General features: G+C 43.1%; 1 protein-coding gene across 2 annotated transcripts in view; it reads left to right on the forward strand.

The window, feature by feature from the left end:
- LOC144113250 (coiled-coil domain-containing protein 102A) overlaps positions 1-24,880 on the forward strand; it is a 59,302-nt gene that overhangs the window by 20,713 nt on the left and 13,709 nt on the right. For both annotated transcript variants that reach the window (XM_077646225.1, XM_077646224.1), the window contains exons 7-9: positions 4,081-4,284; positions 12,712-12,882; positions 19,282-19,385. In XM_077646225.1, coding sequence (XP_077502351.1) covers positions 4,081-4,284; positions 12,712-12,882; positions 19,282-19,385 — 479 coding nt within the window. The remainder of the gene's footprint in view (positions 1-4,080; positions 4,285-12,711; positions 12,883-19,281; positions 19,386-24,880) is intronic.

Below are 24,880 nucleotides of genomic sequence, written 5' to 3' on the forward strand. Positions count from 1 at the left end.
CCAGAGTTGTATTCCTGCAGCTTAACATGCAGTTGTGGGCTTATGGATTTCATAGTTGCTGCGGCAGATGCACAGCTTCGATGTCCTGTGAATGCTTCAAAACATGGTGTGACGGCCTTTCACTGGCGATGGCTTTCTTTGAGCATTATTAGAAAGCAACACGCAATATCTGGGTCTGTAAGCTTTGATGTGCTGGCATCTCGTACATTTGGTGAGAAGAGTAAAAGAAGAGCGAAGTTATCCGTGCGTATCCATGAATTGTTTTTTCACCCATGGCTGGAAATTAATGAGTAAATTAACTCCATATCACAGTCCAAGAAAAAAATCTCTTTGGGTAGAATTTCACTGTACACAATCTGATTTCCTCTTCACTCACTTGAAACCAAACCAGTACAGCAGGCGATACGCAGTCAACGTTCGCAGTTAAGGAAGGCTCATGTCTTTCTAAAGCTGCTAAGTCACCTTCTTTGTGGTTGGCCAGATTCTTGCTGCAGCACATGAAGTTCTTGATGCATAACATGAGTGCTTGCAGTGAGAAGTCATCCTACATGGCATTGTGTCTTTTCTGTTGCAAGCTTCACTCTCTGGCTAATTTTGGTTGAGTGCCAAAAACTTCCTTCCATTGACTTTTGCCATCACCTTAACGTTGAAAACACTGATTGCGGTAGGACCTCGTTAATTCGTACTCATTGGGACCACGAAAAATGTTCGATTTAAGTGGGTTTTCTAATGAGCCGAGCACAGTGAAAAAAGGGACCTGGGCAAAAATTTCGTTGTGGAAATGGGCTACCTTTATTGGAAGAACTTTGCAATTACTCAAAGTAATCAGGGATGCTGTTCACCTAACCCTCTAATCCACGGCACACCATACAAAGAAACGGCACAGGCAGGCATGGTGTGCAGTCGACCTGTTGCAGCCACTGAGTAATAATGGTCACTTCTTAGGATACGCACTGACGCTGCCGGTGCTGCTAGGGGTGTGAGGTGCTTTGATGCCAGCATCTCCACCAGATGCTGCCTTGATGAACTGCCGAGAGCACGTGACATTGAAACCATTATTCTCTGCTGCGCTGCAATGAAGCATGTCCTTTCCTCTGCAGCCACGCGCTTTGGCAGTCCGCGAGCTTTACCATTATTTGGTTTTGTGCTGAAAGTACTGGCGCTGGGGCATATCGCATATCAAGGATCGACATCGCTTCAAAGGGCTGTCACTTCACTGGGTTCGTGGCAAAATTGGGACTGGGTAGTCCCGCATAGCACCCCAGATCTTCGAATTAATCGGGCTGGTGCAGGTCGCCTGTTCATGTTATCTCATAAAATTTACATCAGAAATTCCAGGACTGCAAAAATTCTTCGAATTATCAGGGATTTTGAATCAATTGAGTTCGAATTATTCAGGTTTTCCTGTATTTCCTGGGGCACTAATATCAAGTATTGTCATGACAAATGTGCGCATTTCTTCCACGGTATGCTAAGGCTTTTTTTCACACCATAATAGCATATAAAAAAGGTGTTCCTTATGACAGCTTGTGAGAACATTGCCGCTCATGCACCCTTTGACAAGTTGCTTTGGTGTGGGTGCTTAGACAGCAGTGGGCATACTTGGCAAGCAAAAAATCCATTCTGATGCCACTACACTGTCATCATTCACAACAGACAGCCTGCTTTCAGAAGGTGATGGAGCATGTGCAACACCTGTGCAGGTTAAAAATAAACGCTCGGTGTAATTACTGCATATACAGGGTTTTGTGTGTGACGAGCAGCAGTTCTAGGAACTCTATTTAGCTGGCGGAGGGCCAAAAAGGAGGTGAAAAGTTTGTCTAGGTAGGGCTTCTCCAGCATTCTCAATTGGGCTTCACTATTGCTCTAAGTTGTGGAGTAATTTTCATTGTAGGCCTCTTTCATAAATGTTACCTGGCTTCACCTTAATGTCACGTGTCTTTCTAATGGTGGAACTGTCAGTTTTGAAAATAGAAAATGTAGATGGCAGTCTGCATGTTCTGTGAATTGGAACATATCTAAGTGGTTACCATGGCAACACGTGCACTGCACCTGTGAAGCACTGGCATGTGTGCTTAGCTTTTTGTCCATATTTTGCTGAAGACCAGTGATGTGGCTGATGCCACATTCGTGGCAAAGCACAATAAGGCAAAACCAACTTAACGAATTATGCCAGCGGTGCTCTACGCTTTTTATAAAATGCAGAAATAGAAAAGACGTCTGGCATAATGCTGGGCTTTGTATGAACTAGAGTTATGATATATAATCCCTCACATGTCGTTGCTTCACAAGCCAGGCATTGTGTGAAATAGTTTTTCTCTCATGTCTATCATGGTATTGTTTGGCCACCTGATGGTTTTTACTCATTGTGCCTGGTGTTATTACAGCAGTATTTTGCAGTATTTTCTATTATCAAATTTTTATATTGTTTTCGTATATATTTCACTTCATAGTGTCTTTATGTTTTGAAAAATAGGACGTGAAAAATAAGAGTTTTTTTTTATTTATTTCTTATTTATTTCCACAATACTGCAGACCCTCATTTGAGTCCAGGCAGGGAGGGCAGAAAAATTCTCAACACAAAAATAGTTACATCGTAAAACACAGAACAATAAAATTGTGCAATGTAGTACATATATTTAAAATAGCTCACAGAGTGCCTTGTCAAAATCAACAGCCGATATCACCTGTAGAGGCAGGGCGTTCCATTTGTCAATTGTTTGTGGAAAAAAAGAAAATTTAAAAGTGTTAGTATGCGCGAAGTATGGTGCTAAGGTGTGATCATGATGACGACGAGTTCTACGCGTTTCTGAAAACTGCACATAGGGGACTGGAGAAATGCCTAGTTTTCCATGGATTAGCTGGTGAAGGAAGGATAGGCGGGCTATCTTGCGTCGGACGTGGAGTGGTTTAATATAATTTGTTGGCATTAACGAAGATGGGGAATCAGTTCTCTTGTATCTATTAAATATGAAACGTACTGCGCGTCTCTGTATTTTTTCTAATTCTGCTATGTCTTTTTTTGCATGGGGGTCCCAAACGATGGCGGCATATTCAAGTTTTGGTCTTAGGTATAAGCGTATTATAGGCTAATAGCTTGCAGCTGCTAGGTGCGCCCCTAAGTTTATGGCGAAGAAAACCAAGTTTACGTAAAGCTGAGGATTTAATGTGGTCTATATGGTCATTCCATTTTAGTTGCGAGTTTATTACAATACCAAGATACTTATACCTTGGCACTTCTTTAGTAAGTTTCGCTTCTTGGAGTGCTGATTTTCTGATGTCAAGAATGACGTCACTGACTGCTTTGAGAGTGCAGGAACTGCAAATGGCCTATTGTAAAATGCTTTTGAGGAGGAAAAATTGTGTCAAAATTTGTGCATTATGCACTCATATTGGCCTAGAGTTACAAAGAAAATGTATGATGCATACAATCATCTTTAGTGTCTCTTCAAAAATGTAGTGTTGCTGCACAGCAGTGGCATGCATTGCTAACTTGTAAAAGTAAAGAAGACATTTCCTTGGTTTTTGTACATGTCAATAAAAACAGTCTAAATCACTCTTAGAACTTTGTCGCCATTTTGTACACTGCAACTGCAGCCATAACTTCAGACGGAGGCTGCAGAGTGGAGTGCCAGAGCTTGTCATGGCTGCAGTGCCATCCTTATTATGGTTTCTCATTGTTGCCATCTTTATTTTTGTATGACTAGAATTGGTACTAAAACTTTTAAAGTTTGAGTTCATATTTTGTTACGTTACACAGTGTTTTGACAATTTCTGTTTAATTGAGCATCTGACTAGTGAGTAAGCCTGCTGTACATTTTTGATGCCTTAGTTTTTTCAGAGAGAAGTAAGTTCCTGAAAGTAAAGGACGGGGGCGAGGGGAGTTTGCTCAGAAGTATCTTTTAAATTTCGTGTTACTTGGGAATTGTGCCCATGGTTCTCATGTTTCGGGCTGTGCCTTCTGTGGAGCACAGTGTTTTCTGTCTGTGTAATCAGGGTTTTGCTGTAGTGGGAGCAGCTTCCTTGCCATGCTGTTTGTGGGAGAAATTTCATTCATACAGGCATTCCTTATGTTGTCAGCTGGTGCAACTGCAAGGGGAGAATGCTGCCGAATGGGGTCGGCGGGAGCGTCTGGAGACAGAGAAATTGGCATTGGAGCGGGACAACAAGAATCTGCGAGCGTCCCTGCAGGAAATGCAAGAATGCCTACAGCGCAAGGCCCAGTCTTCCTCCACAAGTCCTGACCAAAAGGCACTTCAGGCTGAGCTACAGCATCGTACAAAGGTAGTTCCTCCGTGGGTGTGCTAGTAATGGACTGCCAGAAGTTTCTAAATGGCATTCTGGGAAAACTAGTTACTCTAATATTTGTTTGAGTGCAGAAACGAACAAATCTACAAAAAAATAGCAGCAGCAGTTAGAGCAACAGTAATGGGGGTAGTATGTAAAAGTTCAGCTTTGCCCATATGTTTTAGTGGGAAAGCACTAGTTCATGAGGTCAAACCAAACCAAGGATCGTGTGGCGTTCCTGACCATGAGGATGAAGAAATAAAATAAATATTGCCGTGACAGGGTTTCAAACCTGCGGCGGTGCGAAGAGATTAGCTTTGCTGGCCACTGCACGAGAGGACTATTGCTATCGCTGCAGCCGGTCACACCTCGTTTTCAACTGCAACACACTCTTGCACCGTGCATTGCACATAGTCGTCTTCATCAACTTCCATCTGCGGTGCGAACAGTTCAGATCAGCTTAAACTCAGTCAGAGCTTAACCTGAGTCTAATATCGTCGCCAGACATGCCGACGACTCAGCAAAGCAAAACCGCGAGCCAACCAGGCTAAACGCACTCTTTCGCACGTGTACTCAGTTTAACAATGTTAGAACCTTACCATTTTTTGGTGAAGAAATTTTAGATTATTTGTTGTGGCAACAGATGGTTGTCGTACATGTTGTAATATGGCTTGATGTGGCCGAAGTTGAAAATTGGCTCAGTGGAGTATGTATCAGTATTCAAAGAAATATAAAATAATTAGTTTTAAAATTTCATTGTGCCTTGCACATCTCACTTAACGGTACCATAGTTTTCACTTGTTTCACACATCGACAGTACCTCCTCCGTCTCTCGAGAAGCACCATGCCTAATGGCCTTTATTAGTACCTCAATTTCAGGCCCTTGAGAGCAACAGGAGTGAGATCACTTCTGTGACAGTGCTTGTCATCAAAGTTTGTCTGTTATGTGTGCACTGGAGTTGTCATTTAGATCAGTTCAACTGATGCCCTGATGCAGTACCGTCGAACCTCACTCACAGAGGGTGGTCGTCACTACCTCAGAGAGCAGCTTTTGCAAATTGAAATAAACAAAGGAAGAGGAGTGCATATACAGCTTTGACTGGGAATAAAACCAAAAAACTTGTTGTAAAAAGCCAAATTATGCAGCCACGAAGCCCTTGGAAGTGATCATATATTCTTTGTAACATGGACTTTAAAATTAATATTCTGTTTTGTAGGTAATACAAAGCTTGAAAGGAAAAAAAATAACTTTAAAGAAGGCCAGTGCTGTATTCTGGAAGTATCCACTTAGTTTACATGTCCACTTTGGTGTGCACTGATTGTCTGGAGCCCGAAATCTGAAGGCGACAGCTGATCCATCTTTTCTGTTATGTCATCCTGATGGTGCCGCAAAGTTTCTTTAAACATCACACTCTGCTGAATTACGAGATGCACTAAGGCAACAAAATAGTGTCTGCACGAGCCATAAAGGCACCGAAGCAATACGAGGGCTTTCAAACATGAATAATTGAAGATTAATCATCTTTCATAGATCAGCTGTTTCTGCTACCCGCACCACATGCACTGTTTTGGTTTGATCTCACCTCAAAACTGCACAGTGCCAATGTTCACAGTGGTGGCCTTTGCCACTTTTTGGAGCAAGACAACACAACCAGTTTAAGCCATGCACATTTGGATGTGTCTATTTCATGGACACTTTCATAGTAGGGGTCTGGGACATGACCAGCATCACTATCTGCTTGTGCCTACCCGGGAGCAGAAACATGTCCTGACCTCAAGGCATTTTCATTCCCATTGTGGAGCCACTGTACAGCTGCTTTCTAGAAACTCTCAGGCTTACTTCTTGCCTCTAATCCCACAAAAAGGCTGTGGAAATAATGCAAACGTACCAGTCGACTTTCGACGTGCAGCAGTGTTACATCAGCATTTTCATTTTCAACTGGCGCCACTGTGCCACTGCTTTTGCCAGAGTTTACTGCGCCATCTTGGAGGCCAAGAGAGTCAAGAGCAGACAGGGGAATCCCAAGTTCCTCCTGACATCAAAAACAGTCCACAATCATGGATTTTGTTGTCAGGACAAATGCAACGTAGTAGAGAGCATGTTGCCTGCTAGTGCTAGGAACACTGGCACAGCTGCCATCGCTGACGTCGTGGTAGCCCTGGCCAATCACAGATAATGGCCAGAGCCACTCTGTAGGGCAAGGCTGCAGGTGTGCACATTTTTTGATAGTCAAAGTTGTTTTTGTATAGCTTTTCTCAGCTTGTGCATGATATTAATGTTTAGAAGCAAAAGGACACAAATAACAACTTCGTTCCATGTTTGGAAAAGCACCTCAGCTTTTCTTTAAATGTGGTACGAGGGCTTTATACTAATTTTGTTTTATTTGGGGTTTGGTTTGGTTTATGGGGCTTAACGTCCCAAAGCGACTCAGGCTACGAGGGACGCCGTAGTGAAGGGCTCCGGAAATTTCGACCGCCTGCGGTTCTTTAATGTGCACTGATATCGCGCAGCACACAGGCCTCTAGAATTTCGGCTCCATTGAAATTTTCATTTAATGGCTATAATGTGGCATAACTTTGTACAAAAATGTTTTTTTCTCTGTAGATATCAAATATATCATATTTGAGATGCTGGTCTTAGATATCCTACAAAGTCTGGAGCATAATTAGACAATTTATTATGCAGCTAATGAATTTTTACATTGCACTTTGTTGCTTTTAATTACATGAAATGATAGCCAGAGACTTCCCATTCTTGATGACATTCTTGTTTTTTCTCTAAAGACATGCCACCCTGAAAAATTGTCAGGTATAAAAGGTGTCAGTATTTGACGCTGCAACTCATTAAATGAATTGCAAATTATTATTTACACATGCTATCCTTTCTCTCTATCACTCCCCTCTTTCCTTCCTCTCACTCTGCTCTCCCTGTCCTTTTACTCACGCTAGCCGCAGCTCAGGTGCTTCAAGTTTCGATGACAGGTGCCGCAGCTGGCAAAATCTTTTCCTTCCATTGTTATTTTATTAATAAGGAACCACTAATAATAATATTTATACGCGACCTATACAAAGAATGTCATCAAGTGCCTCAATTCGCACTGAAGAAAGTAGTAACCAAGAGTGTTTTTATATGAAACCAATAGAAGCTTTCAAAAACCTGCGTAATGTTGAGGAAACCAGTCAAAAATATGAAACTGAGAAAACTGCATTTGAAGTATGACCATATGTTATAGGATGAACAGTCAGTAGTTTCACTGTGATATTTTTCAGTAAAAATGACATGTCCTTCCCATTTTCAAAACCATCTTCGGATTCTGAACATGTCAACTAAAACAAAATATCAGAGCCTGCCTGTCAAGATAGTGTGTGTTATTAGGAATTCAGCAAAATTTGTGGACTTCAAATCTAGCCAAGGCAATGGCAATACTTTATTAATGCAGTTTGACATGAATATAACGAAACTGAAAGAAGTCGGCGATTGTTCCTTGCATCCAGGTTTTTGTTGCATGCAGTTTTCGCGTGAAAAGTCAAAATGGCAGTACACAACAGAAACCAAAATCTTGGATGACGCTCTAGCTTCGCCTTTAAGAATAGACCGCGATAGCATTATCGGGCTGCCACCGCTAATCGGCAGCCATGCGCGGGGAGACAGTGCTGGTTCCATGCGTTGACGGAGCAGCATGTAGTATACCGGGAGCAAAAGCTGTGCAAGGCCTCCGCTGCTGCTGCTCCTGGGATTTTTCGCTCCGACGACGGCGACGCCGGCTTTTCCGCCTCACGAGCTCCTTAACGCTTGCACATTAAAATAAGAAATGAACATAGAGACATACACCTCGCACAACACCGCCACATGGCCAGGCTAGAGGAGAGTGCACGCGGTCGCCCCGCAGACCGGCCGTGGAGGCACCTGCTTCTTCCCGCATGTTCCCACTGTTGGCTCGCCAGAATGACGCAAGCGGTTGAGCGGCGGCGACGGAGACCGCCAGACCGGTCTTTCTGAAGGAGGAAACGTAACAGAGGAAGCGAGCTTTCGAACGACACCAAAATGGCCATGATCAGACGTGCAGGAGCGGAGGGAGCGGCGCAAACTTCTGCTTCGTCTCGCCATTCTCGATCGTTTTTTGGCCGCGCAGGCGCATAATTTTTTTTTTTATTTCTAGATTGAGTTGGGCTTTAATATTTTTCACAGTGAAAGGTGAATGTAAAAACATATAGACTTTTTCGCATTCTTTTTCATATTTTAAGATGCGCGCCCCCCTCTAAAGCAAACGATGGTGTCACAAATCCGGCACACAGCTTCTTTTTTTCTTTTCTTCACGGGGCACTAAAAAAAAGTCATCAAAATTGCTAGATTGGCGTTTTGAGATAACAAGTGTGTCACTTTTATGGGGAGTGAAGCTTTTCTATGCCAAAAGGAAAAAAGTAAATAACAGACCAGTAGCAACATTACACCTGAATTCGAGTACAGAGACCCGCTGACGCACATTGTTTGCAAACCACGATTGGCTGAGGTTCCTTAATCACTTTCTTGTAATACTTTTCTATTAATCTCGCCTCAGCTTTGCAACATCAGGATGAAGGATTAGGGCTAGTAATCTAGAATACTGAACTTTATCTGTATTGAGTTGATATGCACGCACTTGTTCTAGTGACATAAAATTCTTAATTTCAGACTGATTGTGTCTTACATATCCTGAACGATTTCAAAGTACAGTATGTGTTGTTTTTGCCTTTGATTTGGTAGGCAGTCTGGCAACCAGTTTGGTTATGCTATAGTGTTCTAGAATATAGTTATGCCAAGTACTTACGGCATTCATCTGTGTATGTCTTCTCTATGTGCTTCATTTCTTCTGCTATTTTTCATTATCAACTGGTACTGATAGCCACATTACCTGTCCTAATTCAAAAGACTACTTCAAAAAAATTTCATTGCTCTTTGTAGTTGTTTGATCTGCAGACTCATACTATGTATAACAAACAACATGGAGGGTGTAGTTTTAGCTGTTCTCGGGGACAAATTTTTTGGCATCGCTACAGGCATTAGGCAGGATAAGGAAGGAGACGAGCTCCTTGTTCCTGTTCCGTGGGGAGTGGGTCCTCAGCCCTAGTAACTGTGCGCTTCCTCTCCAACATCCCCCCTTTCACTTCTCTGCACTCCTAGCCCGAATAATGAAAATGAAAAACCCACCCCCCCATAGCTCGGGGACAAAGGCCTGTTTCTCTCCCTTTCCTGCCTAGCCTCTGCTGCATTGCCAAAAGAAGTCCCTGAGTATATATATAGTCCCACCTGTATGGAGAAGTGCTGTGAATGCCACCTGAAAGGCTAGTCATTATTATGGGGGATACAGTGTTGTTATGTTCCCAGTTGATACGATTTCCCGGTTCGTACGCTCAAAATTGCAGACATTAAAAATGTCCCACAGAGTTGCACTATATTTCTCCTCGTCAAAACGTTCCCGGATAACATGATTTCCCGGCTATTTTGTTTAAAAGTCAGACAAATTGTGGTCGCATAATACATTTATTTACCAACCGCATGTGTGCAAACATACTAATAGTGTGCCGAACGTGAGGGCCTGCGATGTGAAGAACCGGAATGCAGCGCCAGTCATCCGCCATGGTGGCTTCTCTGCAGTGCCTAGGTGCAAGGAGTCAAAACACCACCATCGCCACCACCAATAACAACAACAAAAATAATAGCCACGCTAGCATTAGAGACAGCTGTTTTTGCAGGCACGCAACATCAGTGGGAGAAATGTTGAGGTTTCTTTGCAGTGCACATGGGCAAGGGGGTGAAGCATCTATGAACTAGAGCGATGCGCTACGTACGAGCGGGCTGGGTTTCGAGAATGCAGCATAAAAAAATTGGCAGTGGCTTAGCTCGGCTATGCCAGGATATACGTAGCGAGAGGTACGTTTCCCTGGCTGAGCTTGTTGTGGTCACTGTATGTTTAGCAATGAGAGTCATTGGGTATACACATCTTTTATTCATTTTGCTTGATAGAGATGAAGACTGCCCAATGATATGTGAATTAGCATGCAGCGGTCTCAATTTTGTCGATGCAGTATGTCGATTTGGTAGAGCCTCTTTAGTATACAAGCTCTATGGTAGTTCCCCATTGTGTAGTCTGGACGTGAGGGTCCGAAGCTATATTAAAGTCAAACTTTTTTTCATACACTGACTAAGAAAGTCCTGTTTCCTGTCGAAATCACCCGAAGTCACACACAACTGTGAAACCGTGCCATAAGCTGGTATACACGTGGCAGCCACATCAATTGTCTGCTTGACAGATGCTCCCAGTGCCATGTAGACTCCTTGGATGATAATGCCGCTCTCCAGAAGTCGGAACACAGCAGGCTTCACCATTATTCACCGCGATCGAAGGCATCTTCCTTGTGCATGTGCACAACTTGCCTCTCCCATGTACCGTGAAATGCTCTACTGGTAGCCCGCTGTAGCTCTCGCTACAGCGGTGATGCCTTGTTTCACGTACACACAGACGCCAACGTTCTTATTTGGTTCAAGGCCACTGCCAGGTGACAACCTCAGGATCGGAAGATTTAATCTTCTCTTGTTTATACTGCCGTTTAGCAGCGGCTAGACTCTCCTTCTCTGCATGCATGTCAAACGTTGGGATACAGATGCCCACTACATCTCTGCCTTTTATGCGCAATCCTGCGCTTGCGTCGCGGGGTTCGGGTAATAGAGCGGCATGCGGCGAGGCGGCGACGAAGAACGTGGCGCAGCTGTGGGGCCTCTCTGGTTACCATGGTATCGGCGCATGCGCACAACTGCTCATCCGTGTGATGTCACGCTCGGCTTTGACGGTGGAGCGGGCGCGCGGCAGCGGTGACGACGAAGCACACGCCGCACTTTGCTCCTCTTCGGTTGCCATGGTAATGGCGCATGCGCACAACTGGCCTCTCCCATGTACCAAAAAATACTTGACTGGTAGCCCAGTGTAGCTCTCGCTACAAAAAGAACAAAAGTGCAAATAAGCCCAAGCTGCTGTTCTGAATAAAAAGAAACGCTTTGACAATCAGGCGCCGCGGTGGCTTCCCCACAATACTGAGGGGCAAAGCATCTAAAAATTGTCAAGAGATTTTGGTTACTTTTGCTATTGTTGTTGGCAGACCGGATGCTTTGCGAAATTCCTTCTGCGCTTAAGACATCGCAAATGCGGACTGAATTGTGCGAGCACTAGAAAATGATCTGTTTGGATCTTGTGCAAAGAAATGCTAGTCGACATTTTTATGAGGTTAAATTGTCAATACCTGACCTTGTACCTCATTCAGCAGCTAGATTTTTAAAAATTAGGTGGTTTGGATCATATGTTTTCCCGGATAGTACGTTTTTTCCCCTGCTATTTAAAAAAAAAAAAACATCTGCAGAAGCGTCGATGTTTAGACCAGTTGGTGTTGATACATAATAGAAGAATTTCGCAGCAGCGCTCGTCCTGTCATTATTGTTTACTAACTTAGTCCCCGTCTTGTTCGTGCTGCAAAATTCTTCTATTAATAAAACGGGGTTTCACTGTATATGATCTAGCAGGAGGGCACAGCTGCAAAGAGTATGGTGAAACGGCGCATAAACTCGCACGAAATGTCGCATAAACTCACATAAGGGCTGCCCGTTTAAAAAAAAAAAATTCAGATGTGAATTTTCAGGGTGTGGCCCATGCACGAATTAAAAAATATATATATGTAACCGTGTTTTTTTTTTCTCAATTATCTAGTCCAAAACAGGGGATGCAGCTCATACACGAGTGCAGCCCCTACACAAGATTATATGGTAGCTTGTAATACCATTTGCTGCGTTGCAGCTACTTGTGGCACCAAGTTCATAAAATGAATCTTGTTGCGGCACGTTGCTTGCATGGTAATTGGCAGAGTGTGACAGATTTTTAGACGAGGAAGAGTTCGGGGGCTCTGTAAGGGACTCCCCTTTGCACAGTGCAGTTTCATGCATTGGTGTCATACTTCACATTGCATGGAGGTGCATATAATCTCTCTGTACACTTTGGACAGAGCAACAGGTGTGTGCATAATGCGCTTGATATTACTTTACAGGCTCGAATGTCATAACTGGATATCTGCTGCCTGTGGCAGTCACAGGAAAATGTCAAATGTGCGAAAGGGCATGGAATAAATCTTGCTGATGCAAGGAAAAATGGCATTGTCATGCATCAAATTACTGGTATTTTAAGCTTTTTTGTGAACCTCCCTGATACAGTGGTTGACTGTATCGGGAGTTTGCATGGTATATCTTGGAAACTAGAAAGGAAATGTAAATGACTTGAAAGGATGCACAGTGGTTAATGTTAGGTTGGTGTGAGGGATGTTTAGTATTTTTTATTTAGCATGTCTTGACGTCAGATCACTTCTGCCTGCAGCTTTCTATGGCTGAACTCATACTTTTTGCAGGAGCTGCTTGACCTTAAACATGCTCACAGCAAGTTGAAGAAAGTTCTCCAAGAGAAAAGCACAGAGTTGTCCCATGCACTGCGGCGTTCTGAGCAATATGAAGCAGAGGTGAAGAAGCTTAGGGGGCGGATTGATGAACTCAAGAAAGAACTTGCAACAGCTGAGGATGAGGTGAGTCATTTGGTAAAAGGCATCAGTATGTATTAAACATTGTCATCCATTCTGCACATTGTATTTGAAGTCTTAGTTTGAGAGCTGTTGGCACAGTGTGCAGGGTTTTAACTTTTTCTCCAAGTGCAGGCTTTCTGCTCCTCACAAAAAAAAAAAAAGTACTCTGTTTTTTCTAGGTTGCAGCACTTAACTATGATTAGCTGGTGCTTGCTTTCTCTGTTTATTTAGGCTTCTGTTTCATTGAGATCTAAGCTCAACTCATCCTTTGTCAGTATAATGCTAAGCCTGGTAAAATCTCAATTCAAGCGTACGTGTTATGTACATTTTTGCTACCTGTAGCTATCCTGCATTGTATGACTGTCTGAAAACCTTGAGTGTTCTCCACAGCAATTAGTTCTTTTGGACATCCTGAAATGTAGATGTACGCCTTGCAGGTCCTTGTGCTTATGGTGGAGCTGGTTTTTATTAACAGTGGTTACAAAAAAGACCATTTCATGATCTGTGGCAGAGAGGACTGTTCTGGGCATTTTCAATATTGCCTTCATTAGAGCTTGCACATGCCTTTAGTAAAGTCATGATCAAGCCCTGCTGGGGCAGACTTGGTACTGGTACTGCCATATTTGTTAACTTTTTTTTCATCGTGGTTTTTGTCTTCTGCTCTGGCTTAGCAGTGGAAAATGCAAATTCCTGCATACTCTTCATGATATTTATCTGAGGGTATATATAGAACAGTAATGGCAAAGGCTTGTTACCTTCTTGTGTCACCTTTTTGCAACAGCTGAGGCTTTGCGTGATGGAAGGTACCATACTCTCAGAGCTACTGCACTTGGAAAATGCTCATGTTTTTCAACTGATGCTTCTACTTTGTCCCTCAAAGAAGTACATCCCCCCTCATAAGTCTTCAGGCCATAGGGTTTGTTTTCAGCTGTGAAGCATTCAAGGCACCTGTCAAGCTGTAAACTTGTATAGGGCAAGACGAACCATTGCACTAGCCTTTCAGGGCCTTTTGGTCTTTAAGGGTTCCATGAGTGTTCTACTGTGCCGCTCAAAAGCAAACTGTTGGTCAAATGCTTAGGGGAGCAAACCTTCTGGCTTCAGACTTCTGACCAAGACTGTACGTTCTCTTGATTACTCTCTTATTACTGAAGCTTCATACGTTGACTGCCACAGAATACCATGGCAACTACAAGAAGCTTAAGAAAGGAGTCACTGCATCTAAGGCTGTCGAAACATTAAAGAATGGCAGACAGAGCCTAAAATACTACAGTATTCCCTCGTTATGTCGAAATCACTTTACTTGAAATATCGCTTTATTCAAAGTTTTTTCCACTCCCGACACAAACGCATCCATTTTAAGCCGCATTACTCGAAGTGCACGAAGAGCGGAGGCATCGCCGCCACCGAGTGGTGGCGACCCTTTTGCGCATACAGTGCCAAATTAATACCGCCGACGAATTAGTCTCATGCAGGCAAAGAACAGGCCACAAAAATACCAAACCCACGACCGATGGCCTGCCTAGTAATGGGTACCAAGCGAGTGCCGAGTGCCCCCAGCTGTTTACAGCAGAGCGAACGGAAGCTGTCAAATTCTATGGTGCAGCGCACCCGAACCGTTAATCTCGGTCACAGTCGCATCGCTGGTGTCCCCCGTGATGGAATCCACACAAAACTAAAGTTTTCCTGACGCTTTGCGATGTTAGAAAACAGCGGTCTCTTGAATGCCGAAATGTGGTCAAAAGACTGCGGGGGCAGACTTGCGCCATAGCATTCCATGGGGTGCGCTCGATGAGCAAAGTTTTACCGCTCTAAAGAGCACTTCTGGTGCAGAAATGTCCCAAAAAAGACGAAAGAAGTGTCCCTTCATTTATGTGCTCATTCATACTTGCGAGTCACACAGGTTGTGCAGCTGTTTTGGTCTAAAAGCGACAGTCACAAACGGTCACATTGGTCGAAAAGCGACAGTCGCAGGCCAGTCGTTTGCTGCTCGATTTTTCATTATTGCGACTGGGAGTCGCAAACCGCTGAACCAGTCAGCGAGCGAGCTGAGCTTTCGGCAACGACACCGACCGCAGACGCGCCGGGCAACGAACTGAGCTGTCGCTGGCTGCCGTAGTCGTCGCAAAGCCTAACAGTTTCAAATCGGCCAAAGCAGATGAAACTCTTGAAAGCGCGCAAACAACATCATTCCTGACAGTTTTCGCTTCAAATGAAAAGGCGACCCGCAGGTTGCGCTCGCAAGTGTGAACAGCAGTGTTGACGAGGAGCTACATTAACAAATCGGGAAGACGGCTTTGGGGAAGCCGGTCTAGAAATTTGCTCCCCGCAGCCGTAACTTCTAAAAAGAAGGGTAAAAATCTCACCAGTGCATGAAAACTTTAAAACACCACCTCTGCAATCACGAACAATAAGCTCTAGTAAGCTAAGAATATACAGTAATCCCTTGTTATAATGAAATCAGCAGATGCGAAAAAAATTCAAAACAGCCTGCAGCGATGAAGACGAAGACTGAACGCTAAACCCTTAATGGACCAAATAAAGTTTCTCTCTCTCTCTCTCTCCCCGCTCGCCATAATCGGCTTGCATTGCAATAAAATACCGCTCCTAGCTTCGTTGCACTTTTGACGGTGCAAATCGACTGATAACTTGCTGAAAATACGAAAAATCCGAGCGTTGCAAGTGGTGAGTCAAGCTGTCAACATGGCGGGTCAATGCAACCATGGTGTTTCCCCGGCAATTTTCTCAAGCCGGTCATGCTCAATTCGCGCCATATGACTAGACAACTGGTCTAAGTGTGTGGTAGGGTCATTGAATTTTGTTCCTAGACATTTGTCAACAGTGCGGACATGACGCTGCGCGAATACCGGCACTCATACCGGAGAATTAACACATTGTCGTTGACAACGGTGCACCGAAAAACTCTCGTTTTGCAAACTTCACGGCTGCACACCTCAGGAAAAAATTGCCCAGTAATCATGCAAAGCCCCTACAGCAAAACCGTTAAATTTTCACGATCACGCTGCTTATCCACAATGAGCAGCTAATCGTTTTTTTGAGCAAAACAAACACAACCTCAGACTCGAGCCTCGGCATTTGTGGCGCTTTCCAGCGTGATACTCTTGTAGTTTGCATGCGCCTGGTAAGAACTTGGAACAGCCAAAGCTCACTGCCTTTTTTGCACCTGAATAAAGTTTTGCTTCACTGAATACATTGTATTTTGACTTCCTCGCAGTTGCAGCGCAATTAAAGCTTGACTGCTTTAGATTTTCCGGGTGGTCGCTTGTATCGAATTACCGCTTATAATGAATTTTTTCATATCCGCTGATTTCATTATAACTAGGGATTACTGTATATTCTTAGCTTACTATAGCTTATTGTTCGTGATTGCAGAGGTGGTGTTTTAATGTTTTCATGCACTGGTGAGATTTTTACCCTTCTTTTTACAGGTTATGGCAAACAGCCAATTTGCTTTTTATTTCAAAGATCAAGTGCTAACAAGCAGGTTTTCCCAAAAATGCATTTTTTATCAGCTTACCTGCAATTTTGTATCAATATCCACTTAATGTGCCAATATTGAAGGAAGTACTCGTAACTGCAGCATATTTAAGAGGGAAGTTGTATGGAGCTTATCAGAAAACGTCTAGACAGAGGCAGCAAGAAGGCAAGGAAATTTCAAAAGAAAGGATCCTCAGTTAAACCAACAGTTTGTGTAATTAAGGTAGCTCAAGCTGCAGAAAATTATTTTGTTCCTTTGGACACCTGTGATAGCTTTGGTAAAGATTCTGGAGATGCTTTAGTTTATTATTTGTGATCAGCAGCTCTTAGTGACAAGCCAGGTGGGGGTAACTGTGGCTGTATAGAAAGAAGTTGTGGGCAAAAATGCAGTTAATATTTGTTCACCCATGCTAATTAAAATGGGAATGGTTGGACTTTATTTTAATTTCACCCTTTTCTCATTTTTGAAGTCATTTAGTTTTCCACACATGCTCTTTGGTCAGACTTTCCCCGTTCGTCATTAAATACCATGTGTCATCGTTATTATCAGCTGTTTTTGAATTTTATTCTGTGTTGCACGCTTGTCATGCAACGTTGTGGAAAATGTGGAAGTAGTGCACCCGCAAAGGCATATTGCTCCACCGCATATCACTTGTACTTTTCTTAAGCCTCGGTGAGGATTCAGACTAAATTGTGGAGTGGTATAAAACGACATGCTAGGAGTGCAAATTGTGGTTAAGTCAGTAGACGTTCAGTTAAGAACCTTCTGACTATAATTTTCATTGATGAGAGCAAATAGAAGTGCCAGTGGTGCATCACTCTGTAGCATTTCACTCTAACTTATCGGGGTAATTACTAAAGGACAGATGGAAAATGTGTTAAGATGTGAAATAAAGTGCAGGTCAAGCCAGTCGTTACGTGAGCTTTATCACAGTGAAAGATGCATTTCTTTACTCTGGATGTGTGATGACCTGCTTTTGGGGTGCTGATGTAGCCAGCGTAAATAGGTGCGCTGGCTTTGGCAGCGTGGCAGACTATACTGGATGCCCTAGCTAACCTGAGCTATGGGCTAAAATATAAAATAATAGCAACAGGTGAGCAAAATTTATTGCATATTGTTGGAACCAACCTTGAGCACCTCAGGCATTTTTTGTTTTGTGGTTGATTAAGATTTTTAACCTAAATTATTAATTATTTACTTTATACAATAAATGTGATTTACAAAGTTGGAGAGCACCTTCAGAAACCTCCATGCCATTATTTGTGAAAAGGAAAGCCTCGTGTGTGTGTGTGTGTGTTTTTTTTTCCAGCTCCAAAAAAAGCCCACATAATCCATAAAACAACGTGACTAGCACATTCGTGCACCATAATAATGCTGCTCTCATTTGTGGTTTGGGAAAACAAAATCGGCTGCTATCGTGGCTCCATAGCCCCGTTGAAGTGGTAGGCCGGTATGTTGTCAGAGGTTTCTGTGCTCATGTCAGCCAACTTGTGCATATGACGGTTCAAGATGCATTGAGCACACAGCGCTTTGAAGTGGCAATAAAGACTACTCAGCTGGAAGGATACAAATGAGAGGAGCTTTATACTATGTCACTTTGAAACAAAACAATAAGTCGCATGTTGTGACTTGGCTGTGCAGCAATAGAAGCCGTGGCTGTCCTTAACTCCTTTCATTTTGGGTGGCTCTGTCGATAAACCTGAGCTCGAAAAGATCACCTTCTGCAGCAATAGAGTTCTGGCGTCTTGTTTGCACATGCACCATTGATTTTCTTATGACCGCCTCAGGTATGGTCATGCACTGTTCCCTTATTTTGTCTTTCAGGTCTTGCAGTATATAAGTTATGTAACCCCTCAAAAAGTAGTCAAGGGGCGCCATGTCAGATGGCCTGGCTGGCTGATTCACAGGACCTAGCCACCCTATCCACTTCAGCAGAGAGCCGCCGTGGTGGCTGAGTGGTTATGGCGCTCGGCTGCTGGCCCGAAAGACGCAGGTTCGATCCCGGCCACGGCGATCGAATTTTGATGGAGGCGAAATTCTAGAGGCCCGTGTACTGTGACTCTCCCCATCGCACGCTTTTGTCACTTTTGTTGCGTTGCGGACGTTTCGTTGGCTTCGTTCAAATCTCGGGCTCTGGTTGTAATTCGGGATGGCGGACGGGAACACCGTGCCCATTTCCATTGTATTCAGTGGTAGAGATGATGAAAGCGGCCTGGGCGGAGGTGATGGCCACTGGCGAGTGGAACTGCTTCCGCAATGCCGGCTTCGTCGAGTGTCTGATGCCGGGCCTGATGCTTTGGAAGATGACCAGCCCGGCGGCGATTTGTGGCAGCGTGTCGTCGACTCCGACATGGGGGGTCATGACATTGGTTGAAATGACTTTATTCTGTCAGTGACGACGCCGACACCGTGGAACCGTGCACGGACGAGGGCATCGTTTCTGAAGTGCGGGACGAGTCACGCAGAGGAATCGGATGAGGATGAAACTTCGAAGCCAGCACCCATAAGCGCGCCTTTAGCAATGGGCTACATAGAGAGCCTCAGACAACTTGTCTATGCCAAGGGCCGCGGCGAAGAGCACACTTCTGCTTTAAATAAACTGGAAACCTCCCATATCGGATCTGCGCTGCAGAAACAGATGTCGATCACGGGCTTTTCCGCAAAGAAAAAATTGTGTTTTGACAAGCAGCTGTCTTTAAAGCTGTGTTCCACTTACTACGAACTTCGGGATATAACAAACGGACGCCGCGTGACGCTCATATTTGTTATAAGCGGGCTCGACTGTACAGAATGTTGGATGTGAGTCTGTGTGTCATTGATAAGATGTTTTTGGAAACTGTGATGTATTCCTTGCATTTATTGCATTTAATGTGCTCTTGTTATTCTTTCCTCCCACTTTTATGTAGGCTGATAGTGCAACCAACAGCATTCGCAAGCTTCAGCGCTGCAATGATGAACTTCAGGAACAAATAGAAACACTGCAGGTTCAGCTGGAACACTTGCAGACGAGGTGAGTGAGTAGGCATGCTGTTGCAGATCTCATCCTAGTCCTTTATGGTCTTATGTTTCTCCTGCTGCTCTTTCTGAGCACCCAGCCTGCATGTTGCAGCATCTGACACTAATGACAGTTGGTGTCATCTAAACGAGTGAAACTCCAAGCTACCTTGTTAACTAATGTTAGTGTCCAAAAAGTATGTTGTTAGTCCACAAACACTGAAAATAAATTAACAGTCTTAAAGGGCGAGTTGGTTCCTCAAAAAAAAATTTATTAATGTAGTCACAGGTAAGAAATCTTCAGGGAACATGTATTTTTGTGTGCTGGTTCTAATTATGTCATTTAATTTTATTTAAAACAATTTCCTGTTATGTAATTGTTATGCAAGTTTTTTGTGAAGAGCTTTCAAGAAAATTTGCTGAAGTGTATGTTATGGGCTCTTGACATAAAGGAATACAATAAGGGTAAAATTGCCTTCCTGGCTATTATAGAACTTCAGTTATAGGGTTTTGAAGTTGTCGCTTCAGAAGTGCAGTCGCTTCTCGTTCCTGAAGTGGCAGCTTCAACACCCTACAACTCAAATTCTGTGGTAACCAGGATGACAATTTTACCCTTATTGGATTCCTTGGTGCCAAGAGAACCCAATGGCATACATTTCAGCAAGTTCCGTGCGGCAGCCTTTCTTGAAAGCTCTGCACAAAATCTTGCATATCAATTACATAAGTGTTGAAGGAATTTTTTTACATGAAGTTAACTAACATATTCAGAATCTGCACACAAAATACGTGTTCCCTGAAGATTTCATGATTGTAACTACGTCAATAAAAATTTCTTTTCAAGACCAGGCCCTTAAAGGGACTGAATACTGAATTTTAAGCACCAAATCTTTTTTTTTTTTTTTTTGCATAATGGAAAGATTGCGGCCTACGGTGCTCGATTCCGCTGCAGGATTGTTGAAAAGTCTGTGGAAGATATTTACTGAGAATCTTTAGATCAGTGCATGCACCCGTTTTTATGTATCCCAGTGCTGGAAACCATGATCAGCAAGAGCGGTGGTGATTACATGTTGGCAAAAGTGCTGTGCCAAAAACTAATACAAATTTCACCCGGCAGACAGTATAATGAGATATTTTTAGTATACAGTAGCGTCAGTTTTAGTTTCCACACTCAAAGCTGTTAAGGCACAGTGATGTACGCCATCAACGAAATTTTAGTGGACCATGGTTGCCGTTCCATCCAAGAAACTCAAAATGCTATGGCGCCGTTAAGTGACAAAAGCTAAAAGCACGTGGTCGACGATGCAAAGGAAGCTGCTTTTCATCAAAGAGCGCACTGGAGAGAGTGTGAACTATAATAAAACATGACGAACACTCCTGAAAAAAAAATAAAAACCACTGTGCACTTAAAACAAATAAGTGATATTTTACTGAGATATGGTCATGTGATGGGCTACACTGATCATGGCAGTTTGCACCGTAAGATTGCTTTTTATGCTGTTTTCAGCATCAAAATAAAATTATAAATCCCCATTTCTTTGATATTGCAGTTCTCAGTTCTTACAATATGAGGCACAATCCTTTTCATTTCCACCATAATCTTATGACACATTTTGATCAGTGGTCAGTCCCTTTAAAGGATTTTGATACTAGTAATGGCTCAAAGAAAAGAAATAGCTTATATAAAGGAAAGTTTACTCTGCAAGTTGGGGTGTTACGTAGTGACAAGGGGTTGCAAGAAACAGCACATCTGTTATATTTTTAGAAAAAAATTGCCTAAAGTTACTTAAAAAATTACTTAGTCAAAAAGGCTGTAAATATTTATTAATTGCTGCACTTTCAAAGTGTGTTTTATTTACATAGCACCTTTGTCACACATTAACTGCATGACGTGTTCTGTTCGATGCCACAGTACTAGATATGCTGACTAGGAGGCGCTGCCATTTGTTTATTTTGCTATTTTATTTTTAGCCTTCATAGCTTTTACCTAAAAATTGTGGGATGTGGTAAACGACACTGAATTAGTTCTATTAATAGTAGTGAATTTTTCAATAGATATACAGCATATTATAGTAGTTTTGCCACAAGAGTGAATAGATGTGAAATGGTTAGAAGCCAGTGAATAGCTAGTTAATCACTGTCATCTAGGGCTGCTGCATGTTTGCTGCCATCATCCTCATCTTCTCACTGCTTTGCCTGATAATTTTTTCCTCCTTCAGCATGCATGGTGTATTATATGCCAGCACCATTAGGCCTTCCATGTGCACACTGGCACTTATGAGCCCATAGCTTTATCAATAGCATGCATGTTTTGGAATCAAGAACTCAACTGTTTGATTCTCAGCTGAACCAGCTTTGCGGGGGTTTTTTTTGCTTGATTTATTGACGATCACCTATAGGTTGTTTACCAAGACTGCATGAACCTCAAGGCTCTGTGAGGCTATCTATTAGTAGTACTGCATGCGGTGGTGATGTGCGGTGTTTAATTTCCCAAAGCGACACATGAGCTATGAGGGATGTCGTAGTGGAGGGCTCCAGATTAATTTAGACTATTTGGGGTTCTTCTACGCGTGTTGACATTGCGCAGCAAACGGGTGAATTTGCATTTCGCCTCCATCGAATCTCGGCCACTTGATGCCACATGACCATTGGATCAGCAGCTGAACACCAAAGCCATTGAGGCACTGCTGCGAGTAGTTGAACACTTCATGTGTCTTAGTGAAACTTTTCACGCAGTCTAAGACTTTGGCTGAAACCTTGTCGGATATGTCCATGCACATTGCATGCTTAACGGAATATACACATCAGATTTTGGTCGCATTTTGTCTTTTTTTGTACTGATGCCTAAACATGGATGACTACATGGTAGTCGCTTACAACCTCTTAATAAATTATAAATGAATTGCTTCTCTCATGCTGTTTCAGTTTCAACAGCTGAATGATAACTGTAATGTCAAAGGTCAGTATAGGTCACGTGAGACATGAAAAAACTGCAATAGAGTCGACCTCACTAATAATGGCCACAGTTGTAACGAACGCTCGCATATTATAAATGAGGGCAATGCTACTGTCAAAGTATGCATTAGGCAATGGGGCTGCATCTCACATGCAGTAAACAAGTGTGGCGTCATAACTTGGTTAGAAGGAACTAAAGGTGCCATAAATTCGGTCCTGGAGTCGAAAAACCTATGCATCCAGTAAGCCTGGAGTTGGAAGAGCGCTTCCGAGCCCTCATGACACCTGCCCTCGGAAAGAATGTGGAGACCCTAAATATGCATTAGGAAAGGCGAAACACTGCCAACAAAACGACACAGTTTAATCAAATGGTGCTGTCAAAAGCGTATGCTTTGAAAGGCAACCCCTGTGCTGGTAGAAGGTACCACAAACTATCATGTTAACATGCTTATGTGCACGAGGATGAATGGCTGTGACTGGCAGCTTTCCTTTGTTGTCGGAAAGTCTGGCAAACTAATAATTTGGAAGGTATGCTTTTGTACACTACAGGCCGAACAAAAAGGCCAGCATAATGCATTACTTTTTGATGTTATTCGAGGACCATGCTACCGGACATAAGTTTCATAACAACGATGCACGATTTTCTTGTCAAGGAGCTTGTTGAGTTCAACCATCACATAAATGAAACAAACAGAAGTTCCTGCTCATGCTTGATAACTTTGCGATGCACCACATGTTGCCTTCTCTGATGTGGTGACAATGCTCTTCTCACACCAAGTGTAAAGTGAAATTCAGCCTCCGGACATGGGCATCATTCATGCGCTCAAGATGTCCTAACATTGGCGCTACATACAGCGCATGCTGATAGCAAATGACACACCAGGTGGTGACGTTCCAGTTTGGATATCTTTGTTTGCCGTTGTGGAAATGATTAAGGCCATGTGGTTGGGACTGATGGCGGAGTGCATGGGAAATTGCTTCTGTAAAGCATGGTTTATAGGCCAAGAAACGACTGAAGACACTGTTGAACATCAGCGTGATTAGACACCTGTGGATTTCTAATAACACGTTGATACACAGGTGGCTGAACATGATTTTGCGTGGGATGACATCATGAGGTGCGGATCATGACTCTGGCATTGCAGAGTGATACACTGACGAAGCCACTGTATGCACAGTAGTACAAGCATGTCCCGACTGCCAAGAATCTGATGATGAGAAGACCAACCTGCCACCATTTGCCCGCAATGCTTTAACCGCGATTAGTTATAAAACTTGAACAGACCAGAGGTTTTTGTTTGAATTGTCAGAAGGGTACCTTAATATAATTGAAAACTAAATGTCACTTGCTTTATGGATATTTGTGCATAAAGACTTTTCTGGATCATTGCTTTTTAAATATGTAGCTAAAAACTTTAGCACAACATAAAATATTGGTGAAAGGCAGTGGTATGTTTACTCAACCAGTAGTCTTCAGCCGATTGTGTGGTTAAAAAAGAGTAATCAGTAATGCATTGGTTTCCTAATGGAGTAAAACCATGTTAGCTGGGACCTCAAGTCACTAAGAAACACCCAAATTATCCGAAGGTTGAATTATTGAATAGCTGCAAAAAAAAAACTGATTCACACTGCAGCAAATTTAATTAGTGAAAAAATAGGTAATGGCCATCAGCTTTTCATTGAAAACTGCACGGCGCCAACATTTTTTCTCAATTTCGTCATTGTGTACTGTATGTGTACTGTCGGGAGTATCAAAGCAGAACTGTTCCAAAATAGTAAGGCCCTCTGCGGCCTCCTTCACAGGTGCGACGCGGTAGCGGTGGAGCTGCACAGCGAGCAGCTCGTGATGGGCGTGCACTATTGATGCGCAGGACCATGTGGACAGAAGCAAGCAGAACACACACACACATTTGTGCCAGAATGGCAAGACATCTATAAAAAGAAAAAAAGACTAGTGACACGCTAATCAGTGTCCGAACTGGTGCGCAGCTGGACTCAGCTTGCTGAAGCGCGGCCGATAGCCACAATTGCCGCGGGCTGGTAGCAAAGCTCAGAAAACTAAACTATGCAGCAACAGGGTGTCTCCGATCGCTTGGAGTGCCGATTGTACCTTGACATAGCTCTCCCTTCAGACCTTGATTGAGTTAAATGATTGATTGAGGGACCGAATTTTCAGCTCACGTGGCCCCTCAAACTTGGCATGTCTGACTTTGGTCGCCGCTCCTTCGCGTTCCGGGAGCATTGGAGCTAGACAAAAACTTTTAATTGACTGAATTTAAGAGAAATCGCAGTACGAATTAAGTGGCTTTAAAATTCCTTTAAAATATAGCCAGCCAGTCAAAATTCTGACATTTCTTTGAATTAACTAAAACTACGATTAATCAGAGCTTGAATTATCACGAGTCTACTGTGCATATAACTGCTCTGCAGAGGTTGGAAAGAACCATGATATGGTCGCCTTTGAAGAAGCAGATGCGCATAATGAACTTTTCTAAGAAACAAGCGCCATTTTCATCGGACTTCGTATTTCTGGCTTTAAAATGGAAAGTCCACTTACTA

The sequence above is a fragment of the Amblyomma americanum genome, chromosome 1, assembly GCF_052857255.1.
Source record: "Amblyomma americanum isolate KBUSLIRL-KWMA chromosome 1, ASM5285725v1, whole genome shotgun sequence".
Taxonomy (NCBI): domain Eukaryota; kingdom Metazoa; phylum Arthropoda; class Arachnida; order Ixodida; family Ixodidae; genus Amblyomma; species Amblyomma americanum.